The 20,846-nt window shown below is 36.3% G+C and overlaps 1 protein-coding gene across 2 annotated transcripts in view; it reads left to right on the top strand.

Annotated features, from left to right (window-relative positions):
* VPS13A (vacuolar protein sorting 13 homolog A) overlaps nt 1-20,846 on the top strand; it is a 104,779-nt gene that overhangs the window by 45,927 nt on the left and 38,006 nt on the right. For both annotated transcript variants that reach the window (XM_053932471.1, XM_053932472.1), the window contains exons 35-48: nt 604-754; nt 5,578-5,702; nt 6,445-6,614; nt 7,207-7,427; nt 8,591-8,823; nt 11,786-11,878; nt 12,343-12,699; nt 13,442-13,543; nt 14,861-15,019; nt 15,138-15,399; nt 16,292-16,452; nt 17,536-17,639; nt 18,900-19,197; nt 20,317-20,712. In XM_053932471.1, coding sequence (XP_053788446.1) covers nt 604-754; nt 5,578-5,702; nt 6,445-6,614; nt 7,207-7,427; nt 8,591-8,823; nt 11,786-11,878; nt 12,343-12,699; nt 13,442-13,543; nt 14,861-15,019; nt 15,138-15,399; nt 16,292-16,452; nt 17,536-17,639; nt 18,900-19,197; nt 20,317-20,712 — 2,832 coding nt within the window. The remainder of the gene's footprint in view (nt 1-603; nt 755-5,577; nt 5,703-6,444; nt 6,615-7,206; nt 7,428-8,590; nt 8,824-11,785; nt 11,879-12,342; nt 12,700-13,441; nt 13,544-14,860; nt 15,020-15,137; nt 15,400-16,291; nt 16,453-17,535; nt 17,640-18,899; nt 19,198-20,316; nt 20,713-20,846) is intronic.

The raw sequence follows: 20,846 nt of genomic DNA, 5'->3' as shown, positions 1-20,846 counted from the left end.
GGGGTTTATTGGTTTGTTCAATTGCAGTGCTGAATTTGTCCCTCTGAATAGTTATTAGCCTAAATAGTTATTAGTGAGCTGCTGTGTCCCATAGACATTCACAGATCTATGGGGCCAGATGGGATTAATCCTAGCATGATTTAAATCTAACATTAAAAAGAGAAGTAAATTGAAATTTAAACAGCACATAATTTAAATTTAACATTAAAAATAGAAAGGTTGTGAAGTGTGTGAGGAAAACCAATTTGCCAGATTTTCATAATTCATAAGTATTACTGTAAAGTGCCTTGTGACTAAATGCAGATAAAAATTTTGGTCAACTATTAGTCAAACTGTATGTGTATGTGTTCTGACATTCCAGTTTCTAAACTGTAACTTGGTAGGGAAAGTTTGTAGATGAAAACAAAATAACGTGTGACTGATTTCTGATTTCTAGAAATTACTGTAAGGAGTTGTGTGAATTTGAGAAAAATGTTCAGGGTCCTAAACAGAAACTCAGATGAGATTAATTTGATTTATCTGTTTGCTTGTAAGCTCAGATTTTAGTTACCAAACGTTATGCGAACAGAGTTGTTCTGATTTCCATTCCAATCTTTTTTAAAGCTTATTCTCAGTCAGGAAGATATTACCACAATACTGAGGACACTAAATGAAAATGCAGGTGAAAACTCTGGTGCCTCAACAGCTTTGCCAGAATCGAAAGCATCAACTAGTCATTCTAGTGAAATGCAAGGTACTTCTCAGCACACTGCAGGTAATATTTTCTAAAATTACATCATCTGGCATTTTTAGGTATTATTGTCAATATATGGCTTCTGTTGGAATTGCATCTAAAAATGGATGCCAGATTAATCTATGTATACCAATATTGTAGAATCACAGACTAATTAAGGTTGCAAAAGACCTTCAAGATCATCAAATGCAACCTTTGACTAAACACCACCATGTCAACTAAACCGTAGCACTAAGTGCCATGTCCAGATCTTCATCTTCCAGGGATGGTGATTCTACCACCTTCCTTTGCAGAAATTCTTCTTGATGTCCAGCCTGAACCTCTCCTGTCTCACCTTGAGGCTGTGTCATCTTACCCTGTCACTCGCTACCTGTCTGTGAAGAGAAACCAGCTGCCCATCTTGCTACAACCTCGTTTCAAGTAGTTGTGGGGAGCAGTAGGGTCTCTCTCTCTGAGCTTCCTTTTCTAGCCTGAACACCCCCATCTCCTTCAGCCACTCCTCATATAACTTGTGTTCCAGACCATTCGGCAGGTCCATTTTCCTTCTCTGGACATGTTTCAGGACCTCAATGTCTTTATTTGGTGAGGAGCCCAGAACTGGAAACAGGATTTGAAGTGAGGCCTCTCTTTCAGTACTGGCTGAGTACAGCCAGACAATCACTGTCCTGGTCCTGCTCACCACTGCTGATACAGGCTAGGATGACATTGGCCACCTGGTCACAGCTGGCTCATGTTCAGACACTACTGACTAGCATTCTCAGGTCCTTTTTCTCTGAGCAGCTTTTCGGCCACTCTGTCTTCAGCCTGTAGCACTGCCTGGGGTTGTTGTGATCCAAGAGCAGGATTTGGCACTTCATACTGTTGTACCTCATGTCATTGGCCTCAGCCCGTTATCCAGCTTGTCCAGACCCCTCTGCAGAGCCTTCCAACCCTCCAACATATCAGCACTCCTGCCCGACTTAGTGTCATCTGTGAACTGACTGAGGGGCACTTGATATCCTTATCCAAATCTTTAATCTTAAGTTGCTAAACAGAACTGGTCCCAGTATTGAGCTCTGGAGAACACTGGTGACTGTCTGCCAAGTGGATATAATTCCGCTAATTACCACTCTCTAGGTCCAGCCATCCAGCCAGTTTTTAACCCAGCAAAGAATTTACCTGTCCAAGCTCTGGCCTGTCAGCTTCTCCATGACTATGCTGTGGGAGAAAGTATTGAAGACTTCACTAATGTACAGGTAGCTGACATCCACAGCTTTAACTAGACATCTCTTTAACTAGATGAGTCATCTAGTCGAAAAAGGAGATCAGGTTGGTCAAGCAGAACCTGCCTTTCCTAAAGCCATTCTGAAACCATTCTGGCTGGACCTGATCCCTTAGTTGTCCAGTTTGTGCCATGTGATTGTACTCCAGATGATCTGCTCCATAACTTTCCCCAGCACCAAGGCCAGACCGACAGGTTTGTACATGGGCATCACATTGGCCAATCTCCACTCATCTGGGACCTCTCCAGTTAACCAGGATTGATGATAAATGATGGAGGGTGCCTTGGTGAGCCCCTCTGCCAGCTCCGTCATCACCCTAGGTTGAATCCTGTGTGGACCTATAGACTTGTGAACATCTAAGTGGCACAGCAGTCACTAATTACTTCCTCATGGATTGCAGCAGTTTTCTTCTACTCTCTGACCCTGTCTACCAGCACAGGTGGCCAGTTGCCCAGAGAATAACCATTTTCACTCTTAAAGACTGAGGTAAAGAAGGCATGAAGTACCTCAACATTTTCCTCATCCTTGATGGCAGGGTACTCCTCCACATCCAATAAAGGGTGGAGATTATTCCTTTGCCTGCTCTTTGTTGTTAATGTATTTATAAAAACACTTCTTATTTTCCTTCACAGCAGTGGTAGATTGAGATCTAGCTGAGTTTTAACCTTGCTAATTTTCTCTCTGTGTGACTTAACAGCATCCCTTGTACTTTTCTTCCAGTTATCTGCTCCTGCTTCCAAAAGTCATAAACTCTCATTTTTCCCCCTGAGTTCCTCCCTGTTCAGCCAAGCCAGCACATATGGACAGTCTGGTCCTATACCTATAAGATTTCATTCTTAAAGTACATCTAGACTTCATGGACGCCTTTGGTTTTAAGGGCTTATTGCCAAGGGACTGTCTGAACCAGTGTCCTGAAAGTCTGCCTTCCAGAAGTCCAAGATTTTGTTGACACCCCTGTGTATTGAAAACTCTTGTGTCATGGTTGCTGTGCTCAAGATGGCTCCAACCACGGCGTCTCACCAGCCTGTCTCTGTTTCTAAGCAGCAGATCCAGCAGGGCAGCTCCCCTGGTAGGCTCACTTCCCAGCTTTGTTGGGAAGTTATCTTCACACACTCCAGCAATTTCTTAGACTGCCTCCTCTCTGGTGTTGAATTTCCAGCAGACATCTGGCAGGTTAAAATCACCCAGAAGAACAAGGGCTGACGATCATGAAACATCACCATCACATCATAGAATAGTTCATCCACCTCCTCATCCTGGTTGGGTGGTCTATAACAGACTCCCACCAGGATATCTGCCTTTTCAGCCTTCCCCCTGATTGTCACCCATAGGCACTCAACCTTCTCATCACTATCCTAGAGCTCTGTACAATCAAAACGCTTCCTAATGTACAGAGCCACCCCACCACCTCTCCTTCCTTGCCTGTCCCTGCTGAAGAGCTTGTAACCATCCAGTGCAGTGCACTGGTCATCCCACCACATTTCTGTCATTGCTTTCCTGCTGTACAGTGGCCTCCAGCTCCTCCTGTTTGTTACCCATATTGTGTGCTTTGGTGTAGTTGCACTTCAGTTGGGCTACTGATTTTACTCCTAACACTGGAATCCTACCCCCAGGCTCATCTTAAGTGAGCCTGGTCTTCTTCCATCCCCCTGCAAACCTAGTTTAAAGCCCTCTTAACTCATGCCAACTCATGGGCAAGAATTGTTTTACCCCTTTGAGACAGATGAACCTCATCTGTCCCAAACAGTCCTGGTATTACATCAATTGCCTTATGGTCAAAACAAGAAAATTCCATTGATGTCACCAACCTTCAAGCATTGTGCTCATCAGGTGGGTTGTCCTGTTCATTTCAGCATTCTTCCCTGTTACTGATGGGATCAAGGAAAACACCACTTTATGCTCCTGTGCCTTCAACCAGTCATCCTGAAGTCCTTTCAAATTGCTGTAGGACTTTTTTTCCTCAACCTCATGATTTCCAATCTGTACAAACAGAAGTGGGTAATAATCAGGGGGCTAAATCAGTCTAGAGGATCTTACAGAATCACAGAGTGGGTCATGTTGGAAGAGACCACAACAGATCATCTGGTCCAACCCCCTTGCTCAAGCAGGGTCATCCCAGAGCACATGGAATTGGATTTTGTCCCGACAGTTCTTAAATATCTCCAGTGAGGGAGACTCTACAACCTCTTTGGGCAGTCTGTGCCAGTGTGTGGCCATCTGCACAGTAAAGAGGTTCTATTTGGAACTTCCTGTCCCTAACTTTCTGCCCTGTCCACCTCACTGTCCACTGATCAAAGCAACAATTGTGAGTTTGCCTGTCAGGATGTTGTGAGAGGCATCATTGAAAGCCTTGTTGGAGTCAAGGTAGACAATAACCACTGCTCTTACCTCATCCATCCAGGTAGTTATTTCATTATAGAAGACATCATGTTGGTCAAATGTGATTCCCCTTAGGTGAATCCATGCTGACTACTCCTGACCACATTTTTGTCTTCCTTGGCGATAGAAGAAATGGCCTCCAGAATAAGGCACTCCATCACCTTTGCAGGGATTGAAGTGACGCTGTCTGGCTGGTAGTTCCTTGGGTTCTCCTTCATTGTCCTATTTGAAGACTGGAATGACATTTGGTTCCTTCCAGTCCTCACACATCACTCCTAATCACCACAGCCTTTCAAAGATGAATGTGTACAGTCAGCTCTCTCAGCATTCATAAATGTATCCTATACCATCTGGGCCCATGGTGTTGTGGATGTCAAGGTTGTTCTCTAATCCAGTCCTCCCTGACCAAGGGAAAAGCTTTCTTCCAACATTCCTTTACTCAGGCCTCTGGGTCAGAGATTCCTGAGGGCTGGTCTTGTCAGTGAAGACCGATGTGAAGAAGACATTCAGTAATTCCTTCACTTCCTCTGTTACCAGTGTCCCCCCTCCATCTAGCAATGGTCCCACGTTATCCTTAGTTTTACTTTCCTTATTGGAGAAGCCCTTCTTCTTGTCCTTGACACCCTTGGCCAGATCTAATTCATGATGGGTCTTGGGCTTCATTGTCTCAACTTAGCCTGACAACCTCTCTATATGCATTACACTACATCTCCTATGTATTTCCTGCTTATATGTGAGTAGTGCAGAAGTTCTTTATTCATCGATACCCCTTTGCCTGATTTCTTGCTCACTGGCCTCCATTGGGCTGCCAGTTCTTGTGCATTATTACATATGAAAACCAGCAACAATGTGGCAGATGAACAAATGAGGAGGAAAGTGAATTTGTATTCTTTGTAACACTCTTGCACACAGTACTGTGTATATTAACAAGAAGTTGCATATTTGAGTTTTAAAGATGGTAAAAATCCTATGTAGAATATGTAAGGGAGGTGTTTTATATTCTCAAATGTATGATTTTGCCAAAAGTAGTTACATAAAGCATGATAAACATATGCTAAGTGTGGGTGGATTTACATATGGAGAAAAAGGGGAGTTGCTGTCTTTATGGTCGTAAGTGATGGTATTTTTTTTTTTATTTTATTTTCTCCTTATTTGCAGTCAGGTAATTTTCTTAATATTAACCATTTTTCTGATTCCTGAAAGGTGTAACTGTTGTGACATCAGCTGTGGTGGAATTGCATTCACCTATGAAAATAAAAACAACACTAAAACTGGACTTCAGATTTGACTCTCTCACTTTAGTGTTGTATAGTCCAAATTCAAAACAGGTAAGTATAATTTTGGTTACAAAGAGTAATCAACAGCTTTAAAGTTGCCTAGAGTCCTGGAAATTCTGAACAAGAATAGCTTAATTTATGACAGAGAAAGTGTGTTCTAGCAGTAATAACAAATGTGATGGAAATGAGAGAACAGCTATTTTATCTAAATTGCTTGGCAGATATTCCAGGAAATAGAATAACCAGTGGTAGGACATAATACGTGGCATCTTCTGTCACCTGACTAAAAATCTGATGAAAATTTATATTAATTTAAAATATAGTTTGGGAGAAAAATATGCAGAGGAATGGAACATATTCATTAGTTACATATAGGGATGGGTACATGGACACACACAAAATAGTGGAGAAAGATTCTTAAATTTGTCAGTAGGAATGCATTTATATTCATCTTGGTTTACTTACAAAACTTGTTACCAGACTTCCAACTAAAAGTTTGTAATTTATTATACACTTAGTTCTCTCACTTATGTTAACTTGCTTTAGAAAGATGGTAGAAGGGCAAAGCTTTGCTTTTTGAAAGTTTTGTCTTGTGTGTTGTTGTTGTGGCTGTCTTTTGAATTATTAGTGGGTTTATTTAATTTGTTATTATTGAAAATACCATCAGTTAGAGTAAAACTGTGTATCACACCTATATATATATATACACACACCCCTATATGTATATCACACCTATACCTATATATTATTTTTGCTACCTATAATGAAATCTACAAATGTTTCATTTAAACAGGTTAACAGTTTGGATCAGAGAGATGACCTTTTGAAGCTTGCAGAGTTTAAATTAGTTCTCATGTCAGCTGCTCTGAAAATGTTATCAGATGGTTCAATGAATGCTTCAGTCAAATTGGCAAACTGTACATTAGATGATAAAAGACAGTCAATCCAGAAGGCTACACCAAGGTCTGTAATTTTACATAATTTACTATTTATTAGAGTTAGACACAGAGTTCATAATCTTTGTTTTATTAGTATTCTGTTAAAACTGCAATTGATTTAGTGTAGGGGTTCTTAAAGTACTTATTACTGTGCATTTATATATCTCACATGCCTTCTGTTCCACATATCTTTGCAAGAGACCAGTGCTAGATACAAAAAATGAAATAAACTGAACTTTAAATATAATATGTGCATAGAAAACAATTTTACTTTCCACTTTAATGAAATTCTAAGTAAGACTGAAATAATGTCTCATGAATTGTAATAAACTTCAGTAAAATGTAGTACTTTTGAAATGTAAGCAAATAATTACAATGGTTTGTCTTGTTAAATTATTAACATATTTAGTTACCAGTGTATGGGATTCCAGTTAGTTTTAAATTTATAAAAAATTTGTGCTAATCTTGGTATCAGTCATGTTTTAAAATTATTTGTATTGCTTTATAAATTCAGTCTTGTTAATGTATTGCATCTGGAATGAAAATCTTGAGAGTTTTTCAGTATTTGTGGCTGGCTTTTTATTGTTTCATTAAATGCCTCTGTAATTGTCTTTCAGAATGGTGGAAATGAAACATGGATTTGAAAAGAAAGTTATGGTGGATGTAAACTACAAACAGGGGAGAGATGGCACTGTTCTTGATGTTATTGTTCAAGAGATATACCTTTGTGCAAGCATGGAGTTTCTACTTACTGTAGCAGATATATTTCTAAAGGCTAATGCAGAAAGTGCTGCTGCACAGAGAAATCTCAAACAGTCATTACCTGTAAAAGACCAAGGTATATACCAGTATACACTGGAAATAGTTTAAAATCTGCATTTGAATATCAGCTTAATTTTGGTATTGTAATACTGTGTAAAAAATACAATACTCCTTTTATGCTCTTTCCTATGTTTATATATATAGAATAGCTTTTAACCATTGATGTTGCTTTCTTTGCATCATGGAAATAGATTCATGACCTTTAGTCTTTGTTTCCAAATGAAGTCTTGTCTTACTATAGAAAGAAGATACCTAAAAATGTATCTTTAAAATAAAATGAGGTTAATAATGGGGCGTATTATATTGTGCTTACACGTGGAATTGGCCTGCCTGAAATCGCTGCCTGGAACATTTCAGTTGTCCACTGATGTGCATTTCTTCCTACATCAGAAACCAGACTTTTAGCTTGAGTACCTGACAACAAAAATTGGTCAATTATGCATCAGAGCAGGAAATATTCTTTTTATGCTTCCAGGCCTCAGGTAGTTCTCATCAGGTGTGCCAAAGCAAGTCCCTGTTTTTATGGTGTTGTTTTCCTGTGCCCTAAATATTATAGTTGTGTCCCTGTCCGCCTGGCCTGTTGTGATTATTTGCTGATGATCAAAGTCTGAACAGATAAGGAGGTCTTATGTGAAAGTATGTTTTTATTGCAAGTGTTTACATTAGGCATCAGTAAGGCATTATTGTCCTGTGGAAAAATGAGGGTTTTTCTGCTACTCCAGAGAGCAGAAAATGTGCCCAGCATTTTGTAAGACTCTTATCAGACTTGGCAGATGTACGTATGGAGTGAAGCTGATGTATTTGTTAGTGTCAGAGATAGTAACAGTGGTGATACTCCTCATTTTCACTCAACAATGTTTATCCTTTTCATTTTGACAGAGAAGATTTGTGGATAGAGTCTTCTGTTGTACCCAAGAGTAATTAGATATTAAATGGTTTTGTGCCTGTAATGAAGAGCCTAGAAATGTCAGTTGCAGGGATCTACAGATTTGCTAACACTAGTCATGCTAGATCTTACCCCTAAATAGTCAGTGCCTCCCTGTAAGTTACAAGAATTAAATAATTATTGTAATTAATGTTATTAATTATAATAATTATATTAATAATTAAATCACAACAAGAAAATAATTAAGATTTAATCTTTGAACAATTAAACTAATATAATTTATATTTCTGAAGCATCTGTGCAGCCTGTATCTACGATGGAAATGAACATAGTTGTTAAAAATCCAGAGATTGTGTTTGTGGCTGACTTAACAAGAAGTGATGCTCCTGCATTGGTAGTTACAACACAGTGTGAGGTGTTCATTAAAAATAGCCCTGAAAGGTACAACATGACAGCTGCTGTTAAGGAAATACAGATGAAAGCATGTCCATTTCTTCCAGAAGAAAGGAAAGGGAACATTACTACGGTGAGTTTGCAACCATTCAGTGTATTTAAAAGGTGCTGTGTAACTAAACTGAATCTCATTTCTGAAATGTTCATCATTAAAATGTCTACTACAATATAGTAGTGTAGATTTACAGTATAAGTAAAATTTCCTGGCTAACATTTTGTTGATTTTATTCTTTTGTCTGATATGCCTAAAGCATCATCTTGATCTATGGCATTGGGGTTTGCTTTGTATAACAAGCTACAATGCAGAGCCCCAAGGAGTATAATCTTAGTTATCTTTCATATATCCCATGTAAGTGTAATAAATAGAATTTTGTAAGTGTATGCTATATCAAATGCAGTATAATAAATTTGGAGTGCTATCAGTCTAAAACTTTGTATTAAATAGCTATGTAAGAGAATAAGTGTCACAAAAAAAAAAGGAAGTGCTTGTTGAGAAATCATTTACTTACTGTATGCTGTTCATAAATTCCTTTATGTTTAGGTCTATATATCTGTTATAGTAAAGCTGCCTATTAATATTTGGCAACAGAATCAGACTTGTTAGTTACTGACCAGGTAAAAATCACACTGATTCCTGGAGCTTCTTACAGCTTTTCTGCCTCTACAGCAGACTGTTCCTCAGTTAACTCTGTGATGATATTGTTGCATCAGAGAAAAAGTTCAAAGTGACTGTATATACAACAGTTACCCATGTCCTCAGACCACAGATGAATTTTGAAGAGCAAAACTTTTCAGCTCTCTGTTAATGCCTGCTTACTTGTGGAATGATGTAGGAAAGCTGTAAGCAGAAAGGACTGGGGCTTCGCTTTCATCTCAGTTTCAGGTAGAATCATAGCACCTCAGTTTACTCCTTGGGTTTACTCAGTCTTTAATTCCACTAAAATGTTTATCTAGTCATTTAGAAAGTGATGCACTAGCATTGATAGCTACAATGCAAGGTTGTTTGACTTCTGGTTTTGTGGCTGGCATATGTGGCATAACTGTTACTTTCTTTGTAGAAAGCTGTTGGACACCAAGTTTTCCTTGTACAGGAGTATCTTCTGAAGGAATCTCTTATCTCAGACTGTAGAAACAGGAAAAAGACCTGAATCTGACAGGATGCTTGTGCTATAGATAGGGAAAAAAACTTCAGAGGACACTAGTTTCAGTGCTTAAAAGAGTACCTTGAAAGATTCAGAAAGTTCTTGAGAAGAGTAAAAAAAAACCACCAAAAAAACTCACATAATACCTGCAGGTAGGAGCATAACTGCTCCTTTTAAAAACGTGTGTAAGCAAACCTCTGAACCCAGGTTTTTCTGTAAACTAATTTTAGTCTGGGAAAGTGTGCTAGTTTGAAAGCAAACCAATCAGAAATCCCAAGTCAGATATACAATTTAATAGGAAAATTAAAATAAATGCAATAATACAGAAACAGTGAGTTCGAAAACAGCCTGACACTGTGTTCATCAGGGTGTTGGTAACAGTCTGATTAAATGGTGGCTGCAATCCTATTGAAGTGTCAGATGTGCTTCTGTTGAAGCAGTGATCCCGTAGTAGGGTTTGATCTTCCACTGAAAGTCCAGTGGTGGCTATGGAGCTCCTGTCTTCTGGGAATCCAGTGGCCATTTGGGTGTTCAAACTTCAGATTATATCCAGGTAGGAATACTTGGCTCCTCCCCCTGGGCAGAGCATCTTGCAATAGAATGATGTGATTTTATCAGTCATGCGGTGAGGCTTGATGGCCCATTAGCAGAAGATATCTGCCCCCCTTCCCCATACTCTGGAGGGAGTTATCAGGGATGAGTCATGGAGGAGATAAGGAACACTGCCCCACCTGGTTTTAACAGCTTATGAAGATAGTAATAGAGTACATACTTTCGGGTACATCTTACATTGTAACCTAAGACAGAAAGTAATTGGGTTGGATGAATTCATCCATTTGATGACAAAATCATCAAAACTGAAAGAGACCTTCAAGATCATTTAGTCAAACTGTCAACCCAGCGCTACCATAGTCACCTCTAAACCATATCCCTAAGTGTTACGTCCTGATGTCAAGTAGGGAAACTAACCTCCAGATTTAAAATAGCATGAATGATGAGGGGTTCTTTGTGTATTTCTCATATGTGTGTTGGTCTAAAGAGAAATCTGTTATTTTTAGTTCCCGAATGTAATACAGAGTAAGAAAAAAAGGTAATTAGAGCAATAGGGTAAAAAATAATATTATGGACAAAAACTTCTGTTAGATCAGACTTATTCGGGAAAAGTGAGGTCAGACTTATTCAGGGTATATCTATGGCTCCAGCATCTGATTCAGATATGGATAGGGATGTCAGAAAAGATTGCTGCATCAATATGGTTTGAAATTGTAGTTTTTGAAAGACTGATCATCTCAGATGGGGTTTGAGAGCATATTTTCCTGTCTGTACTGTGTTAGTATAGTCTAATTACATGTGAATCCTCTGTTAATAGCATTGCACTGGTTTTGTTTATAGCATACCTCTGATTTGGTAAATTTTGGCAAGTGAAAACATTCAGGGACTAATTGCAAAACAAAGTTGAAACTGAGTGATTGTGATTTATACGGTTATGTTGTTATTCAGGAAAACTGTAGCTGTGTCAGTTGCTCTGTTGCAACTGAAAAACTGGCTCTCCCCAAAAGTCAGAGGCATGATGGTGCAGTGCATTGAAGGTATTGGCAGACTCTACCATAAGAATGGAATTACTGAAGTGTAATGCGTTTTACTGTAGTTGACGTTTCAGTCTTTAATGATTGAGAATGGCTGAGGTGATGCTTCTGGATACTTGTTTTTTCTTTCAACATGTTACTAGTATTCAGATTTCTCTTAATTTTGAAGAAACAAATATTGTTAAGTTTTATTTCAGTAAAAAGAAAGAGAACCTTTTATTAACATAAAAAACTTCCTTTTTTATGTGTATGGTTTCTGAAAATATTTTTCTCTATATATGACATGTGTTTTTACTTTATTATATAGGTATTGCAGCCTTGTGACTTCTTCTTTGAAATGAAACAGTCAGGTACTAATCCACAGACAGCTGATCTAACCATTAAATCTCTAACAATAGAAGTAAGTAGACTTGTACTGTGTTTGTGGTTTTCTACTTCCCACTTAGCAGGCTATGAAGTTGCTTCAGGAATGACTGAAGTGGTGAATTGTTCCTGTTCTTCATTAGGTCACGTACCTTTTGAGCATGTCAAAATGAATAAAATTGAAAATAAACAACTCTGTCACTATGCTTCAGTTTTGAATCTGTGTTTTATAAAATGCCTGGTGTGCAGAGATAAGTTTTGAAGTGTTCAGATAAATCATTGAATGATGTAGTTTAGAAAGCTTCAGTCTGGAAATAAGGCAGGGATAGCAAATCTGGAAAGACTGACCTATTGCTTGTGGAAGGGAAGTATGTTCCAATGAGAGTCCTGTAGAAAATGGAAATGTTTTGTTATTGTAACATACTCATTATATTTTTGTCTGAAACTTGCTGTTTCTGTACTAGATTCTCATTTCCAGTTATTCCAATTTCTTATTTGTAGGTTTCACCAATAATCATAAACACAGTAATTACTATTACATCAGCCCTTTATCAAACTACAGAAACAACAAAAGAAGAGATTAATCAAATTCCTCCTGACTTGTGGAATAAGAAAGATATAAAAAATCTGAAAATGTGGTTTCTTGAAGAGACTAATGCAAATGAAGATAAAAATCCAAACACTGAACTGGTTCCCACAGGAGAGTCATTGAAAATTAATATAGAATCTGTTTTTATAACACTTGAAGCTGGGGTTGGGCACAGAACAGTGCCAATGCTTTTAGCCAAGTCCTCATTTGTTGGAGAAGTCAAGAACTGGAGTACTCTGATCAACCTACATTCTCGTCTTGAGCTAGAGGTGAGAAATATTACATTAAGAAACAGAAGTTTTCCTAGGATGCTAAACCTTATTGTCTAAATCTTACATACATATTATTTAAACAATAAAAGAAAAATAACCCATATATCTGATGACTAAACTCCTGCAAATATGTGTTGTGGGAACATGATGGGAATGAGGGCTTAAGATAGCCAAATTAAAATGAAAATCTACTGCACTAGATGTAATGTTAATTAATGGCACAGTAATTGGTGTTATGCAGCCTCACATTTACACTCTTTGCAAGTTCCTAAAGACGTATTGCATTAGTGTTAAATGTTGGAATGGCAGCTGGCTAAAAGTCCCCAATAATCTTCAGTTATTATTACAGTAGAATGTATAATGTATTGTTTCTATAAAATGCAGTTTTGTTCATAAAACATCCAAACTGACTCATATTTGGAAATTAGTGGCAAAATTCAGTGATTGTTGTAGGCAGAGTCTTTATTTGTAGTGCTTTTGAATGGTAGTGCAGCTACAATTTAAGCCAAAATTGTATTTTAAATGGCACAATTTTTACCACTTATTTGGAATCAGAACTTTGCAGTAGAGACTTAGCTGACTGATTTATTTCTCTAATGCATTTGTTTCATCTTCTGGTAGCAGCTGAAAGTGCAATCTGATTATGAATCTTTTAGATTACCAAAATAATTAATATACCTGTAAATCAGAACTTTTAATTTAAGTTTTATGTAAATTCCTGATTTCTGGATTTTGATAGGTACATTATTTTAATGAGATGTTTGGCGTGTGGGAACCTTTGCTTGAACCACTTGAAGTTGAGAAGACTGACTTATTCAAGCCATGGACTCTTGAAATCAAGGTATAGTTTACAAAGCTGAGCTCAAATATCGCATTATGATACCTTAAGAAAAACAAATGCTTTCCACCTTTCATTTTTAAGACTAATCCAACAATTTTGTTCCTTCTTGTTGGTTACTGAAGAGTTTTTTTCCAAAGAGTAAATTAAACCACTTCTTATACAAGGATAGATCCAGACACACAGATCTTTTAAATATTGTCTTTCAAGTGGCAAAATATTACTATAGTTGCATAAGGTAATCATAACAGCTTTATATCAGTTTGTCCTATTAGGCCATATGCTAATGATGCATTCAGTGACTTTGGAAAGACAAGCCACTGCTCTTGTTCCACAGTAGTATGTGTAGCAAAATTGTATTGGAAAAACTAATAGCTGTTGAGTAGCACAAAGAGTACTGTGGGAGTAGTGCTCTTACCATTTAATTTTCATCTTTCATGGAAATAGTCTAGATTCAGGTCTCAAACTACGTAAGGCATCATCAAAGGATGGGAGGTACCTTTTATTTTTCCTCCTTCCATCTTAACTGCTTCATTTCATTGTTTCCTGACTTTCTTCAAAACTGTTCAAGTATTTTTAACTCGAGGGATTGCTCAGAACTGAAGACCCACCCTTTTCCTAGGACTATCATTATCAAAAACTTTCTACAGTGATAGCCTCAGAAGGATAAAGACTATGGACTGAGATACTGCAGTTAAGAAAATGCTATTAGAAATACCCCCAACAATTTTCCAGAAAGGTACAAGACATAATACAGGAGAGAGGTAGAAGATAGTGAGTCAAACCTCATGTCTTCTGACCCCAGTATGAAATAAAATATTTGGAAATACGTAATTTCCAGAAGTGTTGAAGGCTAGAGAAATGTATTCCATCAGGGTTTTTAATTTTTTTTTTCTTTCAACGAAATGAAAACAAAAAAGGTATTTGATTTGGAAACATAAAGACTAAATTTGGAGACTGTTTTAACACTAGGAAGTCAATTATGTGTAACATTTTACACAGTGTGACTCAAGAGATTAAGATGAATGTTATCACACAGTACTTACTGGATATGTTAGTAGTTAGTATGTATTTTCTTTACTTTGAAATAATCATAAATTTAGTTACTGTTACTGGAATTTCATTGACTTCCTGAATATATAATTTGTCTCTTATTCTCTCCCCTTTGGTTTTTATTTGAGAATAAAAATTTAAACAACAAAAAAAGAAAACTGTGGCAGGACATAGAAGTGGGAAAGGGAGACACAGAGAATCTTGAGGTGAAATGTTCTTCTACAGAATGAGTGGTCAGATAAGAATTCTTTAAACGTCCCCTTTCAGATGAAGAAGGCTAAAAAAGCGCTGTTTGAATCAGATGATGAAGAAGAAGAGAACTACAAAATTCCAGAATATAAAACAGTAATAAATGTTTCCTCAAAAGACCAGCTCAACATTACACTGTCCAAGTTAGGACTGCAAATGTTGAGCAACTTGGGCACGGTAAGAAAGATTTCTTAACTAATTGGTGTTAGAGTTGCTAGATGAATACTTGCAGAGATCATCTTGGTGAAGTCTTACTCAGAATGTTTATGTTTTGTATTGATTCTTTGCTTTCTAGGCATTTGCTGAAGCAGCAAGTCAAACTTCAGACATCTTCAAAAAAGACCGAGCACCATTTGTAATAATAAATTCTTTAGGCGTTCCCATCACAGTCTTGCCTAGTGATTCCTTTAGTGTCCTTAATGCTGAATTCGGAGCAAAAATATTTCATTTAGAAGACAAAGAGAGTTTAAATATGGATTTTGTCAGAAGTAGAAATGAGAGTGACCAGTTCACAGCAATGACAACACTGAGTAGCAAGAGATTTTACATTCAGATCTGTAAGTTCCGAAGTTCATACATCTTCTGTTTTTGTAAATATTTATCATCCTCAATACAACATCTTGTACAGGTCAATAAATGTTGGAGGACAACATAGCATGAAAGGAGCATCTGTTTGAATTCTAGATGCATGGCAGTATTTGAAATCCTGCTTTAGCCTTTACAGCTTAAAGTTACATATACCATACTTCTTAATTTTTGCAGCACAGGTTTTCTACTGTGATAAATTATTTATGTAATAATATTTATTGGGTCAGATATTTGTTTGCATTTGTATGTTAGGATTCAGCTGCTCAAAATAGTTTTTGTTTTAAAATTGAGTTCTGTATATATGTGTGTTTACAGATGTTACTCTTAAGAGGGGTGTTTTTTAAAAAAGATTGTTTTAAATAATTTTAAGCAACCATAGCTAAACCTAAAATTTAAATTTAGCTATTTTTAATGATGTGTTTGTTTAAAATTTAAATTGATTTATTGTAGCAAATGACAGTTTTTCAAACTTGACCATACGATGAATTGTTTTTACAATATGATACCATATATACCTTGTTAATATAATACCATATATACCTTGTTAATAAGCTGTTACATCTTGTAAACATTTCCTGTGAGACACTAATTTTATTTGCAGTAGCAAAACCCACTTAAATATTTGAGTGATGGACTCATTTACTCTTTTCCTTGTGGCAAGAAAAGAATCTTTACTGTCTCCTTAGTAACACTGCAAGAGCAGCGTATTAAGTGTGCTGATTGTACTTTTTCACTCAGTGGGTGGTTTTTTTATTATTAGATTGAATGACACAGAAAATTCTATTGAATGCACATTTTTGTCTTTCAACTCTTTCTTTATGCTCCTTTTGAGTGTTTTATGTCTCATCTTGTGAATTCTAGGTCCTCATAATCATTCTGCTGTGGAAAAGATTCCGTTGACTAAAGTGGGTCGATGTATTTACAAAGTGAGACACAAGGAATCAGGTGTTGAAAGGTCCATCGTCAGTCAAATTGATACTGTTGAAGGAAGCAAGATGATAACTATACGTTCCCCTATTCAGGTCACTATATATCCATACATTAAAAAATTAAATGAATGAAAATGATCCTGTAGTCTTTAAATAAACTTTGAAAAAACATACTTTAAAACTTACCTGAATGGTCCATATAACTTTGCTTTGTGTTATATTTTTCAAGAAAAAAAAGCATTTTCAAAGTGACAGATGGGTTGAATGCAGGTAGACGTCAATCAGGATAATTCATTAGTAATGTTAACTAATACTGGTTGTAATTTTGGTCTTGAACTGTTTGCTTTGTATGAAGTGATGAAACTTCTTTTAATCTTACCTTTGTTCCGCAAGTTATCCTTCAGTCAGGTTATTTCATTTTCTTCATCCTGTACCATTGATATGTTATTTTCAAATTTAATAGTGTCAGTTGAAAAGTGAGACCTTTGAGTATATATGGCTTTTGATTGCCATTTTTTTTAATAGACATTATATGGTTTATAGCTACAGCGATGAATTAGATATTACAGTTCTATGGAGATAGTGTTCTTGTTACATTTCAGTTGCTCTTTTTCACTCAAAGTGGTTTATGACTTGATTAATAACAAAATTTACTATTTTATTATTTTCTAAATTCTTTCTTTCTAGGAGCTAATTAATGCCATTAAATTAATAATGAAATAAATAAAAAAGAACGTTTGCAAGAAAGATAACTACATGCCCTGGAATGGACATTAATGATTTAACCTGAAACTTCTGACTTTCCTTACATTTCCACTATATGGATTTTTGAACCTTGTATCTATTATATATTTAGGAAACCACTGTTTGGAAAGTTATCATATAGTTGAGATTTACTTGTCTTTGGTTCTTCAAAGTCTTGTGTTTCTCATTGAAAAGTGTTTTGCAATTAAAATATTTATTTCATAAATAAAAGACAGCATTAAACTGCACAACCAGATAATTTAAAAAGATTTGCTGTTTTTTGCTAAGATTCAGTTCTTCTGAAATACTGACCTTGAATGGTATATGGGTAAGATAAAAAATAAGACTTCTCATTCTTGCTTTACTAAGCTCAAAATACTTTGTCTTTACAGTTTTTCTTAATGTGTGTTGCTGGATTTTTATTTTACATAGATCAGGAATCACTTTTCAATCCCGTTAAATGTTTTTGAAGAAGGAAGATGTTTAGGGACTGCTTCACCAGCAAATGAATTCAACATCCCCTTTTCCTCTTACAGGTATTTTATTGTCTTTTTCTTTTATTGTAGAATGTGTTTATACATTTTTTTTTATTGTATCCATACAATTATGCTAAAAAAATTGTTTCCCCTTGCTACCTAATACTGTCATTGCTACGTAGGATCTTCTCAGGGCATGTAGTCTTAGTTAAATAAAATGTTATTTCATTGTTGAATTGGAAGTATTTTGAAATCCATTTTTATGAGCAAGTTAAATTTGCTAAAATTTAAATCTGAGCTCAGGTACTTTTGGGACACGGTGATTGTAATTCACATGGTACACTTCCTAGTGGGTGATGTTTGGTGAATCAGTGAAGCTTTTTTGTTTCTTTCTGAAAAGGCTTCTTTTGATTTTTTGATTCTGAAGTAAAAGATTAAAAGCTATATACTTAATCTCTATCAAAGATGTTAAAAAAGACTCATCAACCTTAGAGAAACTTGGCATATAGCATAGCTATACTATCATCACAGTCAAAGCTAATAAGAAAACTGCAATGAGTTTGAATGTAAATTTTAGCTGAACTGTAACCAAATTGTAGGTTGGTAGGTTTGCTTTGATGGATTTTTTATGGTTGCAGAGACTTTTCCCTTCTGTTTTCTCCCAAGCACTCTCCTCATTTTTTTACAGTGAAAGCTTTGTATCTCCTTCATTACTTGAGTAGCACTGTACTGTAGATTCATTAATTCATTGGTATTTCTGACCATCTGTATAACATTTACTGGTGTTCTGATTCACTGCATAGATGAGTTCCACTAGGCAGTCAGGAAATGTGTTAAAACAAAATCATCTTCATTCAGGAGCAACTGTATTAAATTAAAGCTATTACCTTATAAAAGCCATTGGTGTAAATATTCCATGAACTAACTTGGTGCTTTGTGTGACTGAAGAGAAGGGCACTTTCTGCACATCTGTTTTAGGAGTAAGTTGTTGATCCAGACCTTTAGCTTGGAAAAGGAGCAGAGCATTACTTGTAAGGAAATCTAATAGTCTCTTCATAAATATCCCCAGTAAACCTTCCTTTGTAATGGAAGCATGTGGAGGTATGGAACAAAAAACCCCAGCTGTTAAAACAGTATGAAATTTTGGGATCTAGTACATCATTTGATTCCTCCTTTAATCAAGATGAAGGCAGGCAATGAACTACTGCTAAAAGTCTTCCTAAATACAAATAATATTAGAATGTCCCTGTTGCATAGTACTTTTTTCTAATTGAAACATTCAGTTGCATGTTAAGTGTCTAAAAATGTTTTCATTTACAGATCCATACTGAGTTTGCAACCACTAGCCAATGAAAATGGAGTGGGTGGAGAATATGATATGTGTGAAGGAATTACTTTTGATGAAATTATGAAAAATGTTGACAGTTTATTACAAAGGAAATGCCAATCTGTGAGGTCAACTAACCACTCACTTATCATCAATATTGTTCCTGTAAAAGATGCACTCACAACTTCATTAGGTGCAGAAGATGAATGGGATTTTCCATATGTTGTTCATTTATGGCCTTCTGTTCTTCTCCGCAATCTTCTTCCTTACCAAATAACTTATTCTGTAGAGGTAATTGTATAATGCTTGAATTTTAGTGATGTTTTCCACTTATAATATGAAAGCTGGTTGAAATGGAGATTAGAACAAAGGGGTTCTGATGGAGTATTTGTGAAGCAATTTCACAGATCTTATAAGGGCAAGTCTTACATGAAGTCTGTATGTCCAGAATTGAAATATCACACAATGTGAAATGTGTTATTAACCCATACTTTAGATATATATGCAAAAAAAACTTAACACTGTACAAGTTGGGCCCTACAAGAGTCGCTCAGTTGCTCAAGTGTAACTTCAGCATAATTAAATAGTGCAGCTTTTTCTGTAAAGACTGCCTCAAGGTAGATCACCCTATGTTAGCATTTTATATGCAGTCACTGACTTTCAACAGTAGCATGCTTTTAACAAATTCTCACAGGCCTGCCTTTTTGCCAGGTTTTGGCTTGAATTGCAAGCTAGCCTACTAGCAGAATTCAAATTCTTTCCAGATGAAATTAAACAATTAGGTGTACTTTGACTGTTAATAAGCATTCTTTCCAGTGCCAGAGAGACAGTCTTGAGTAAAATACCTAAAACATACAGTGTAGACATTGATTCCTTAGCACTTCTGGTATAATTGTGTCCAACTCCTTATTGATGTCACTTAGGATAATAGAAATACAACTGGGAGACAGATTTTTTTTTCAGATGGTCTTAATATTAATATTTGAACTCAAATAGTAGAATCTAATAGTAAAACTTCATCACAATTAACAATTACTAGGACTGGAGACTGTGGCTTATACCAAATGTTTGGAAGTAACAGTCTCTGTATATCTTTTACAAATTTAAATTTACTGAAGAGAATACTGTGTTGAGGAATGTCATGTAAGAATACTTGTGTTTGAATTTAGTGACAGATGGACTTTTTGATGTTGAATATTGATGACCATGCATTAAGGTTCTCTTTGCAAAATATTGTTTTAAGGTAGATGTTTAGGAAAGTAGCATATTTAAATAGCACAAAGGGTATTTTAAAATTGTACCTAAATAGCTTGTATTTTAATTCTTAGAGCTAAAAGATAAAAGTTGATATGAATTTTGTGTGTGATTCATGTAGATGTATCCTGTTTGGTGTCTGCTTGTCTTTTTAAGGGAAATGGGAACAAATATGACACTCTACAAGAAGGATGTTCTGCCCAGATTCATAATGCAGTCTTGGACCAAACAAAACTAGATTTGCAGTTGCTTAACTATCTTGATCAAGACTGGAGAAGCGAGTACCATATAAAAAGCAATCTGCCTGATATCAGCTTCACAACATTTCACTGTGTCACAGAGCTGGATAAGACTGAGCTGGATATTGCTGTTCACGTGACCTACACAACTGGGCAGATGATAATAGAAATTCACAGTCCCTACTGGATGGTGAATAAAACCGGTCGAATGTTACAATACAAAGCGGATGGTATTCACCGCAAGCATCCTCCAGATTACAAAAAGCCCCTCCTTTTTTCTTTCCAGCCTAAAAACTTCCTTCAAAATAACAAGGTACTGTGTTTTGTAAACCTGACAACTCTGTACTCCCTTATGTTGTTGTATGAAAGCATTTTTGCACTTTAAAATGTATTTACTCTATCCTGCGCTCTGTAAAGGGCATGAAACCTATAATATCTCTATCTAAA

Source organism: Vidua chalybeata, chromosome Z (genome assembly GCF_026979565.1).
Source record: "Vidua chalybeata isolate OUT-0048 chromosome Z, bVidCha1 merged haplotype, whole genome shotgun sequence".
NCBI lineage: Eukaryota > Metazoa > Chordata > Aves > Passeriformes > Viduidae > Vidua > Vidua chalybeata.
The sequence above is the reverse complement of the archived record's forward strand: the minus strand, read 5'-3'. Positions and strand labels throughout refer to the sequence as shown.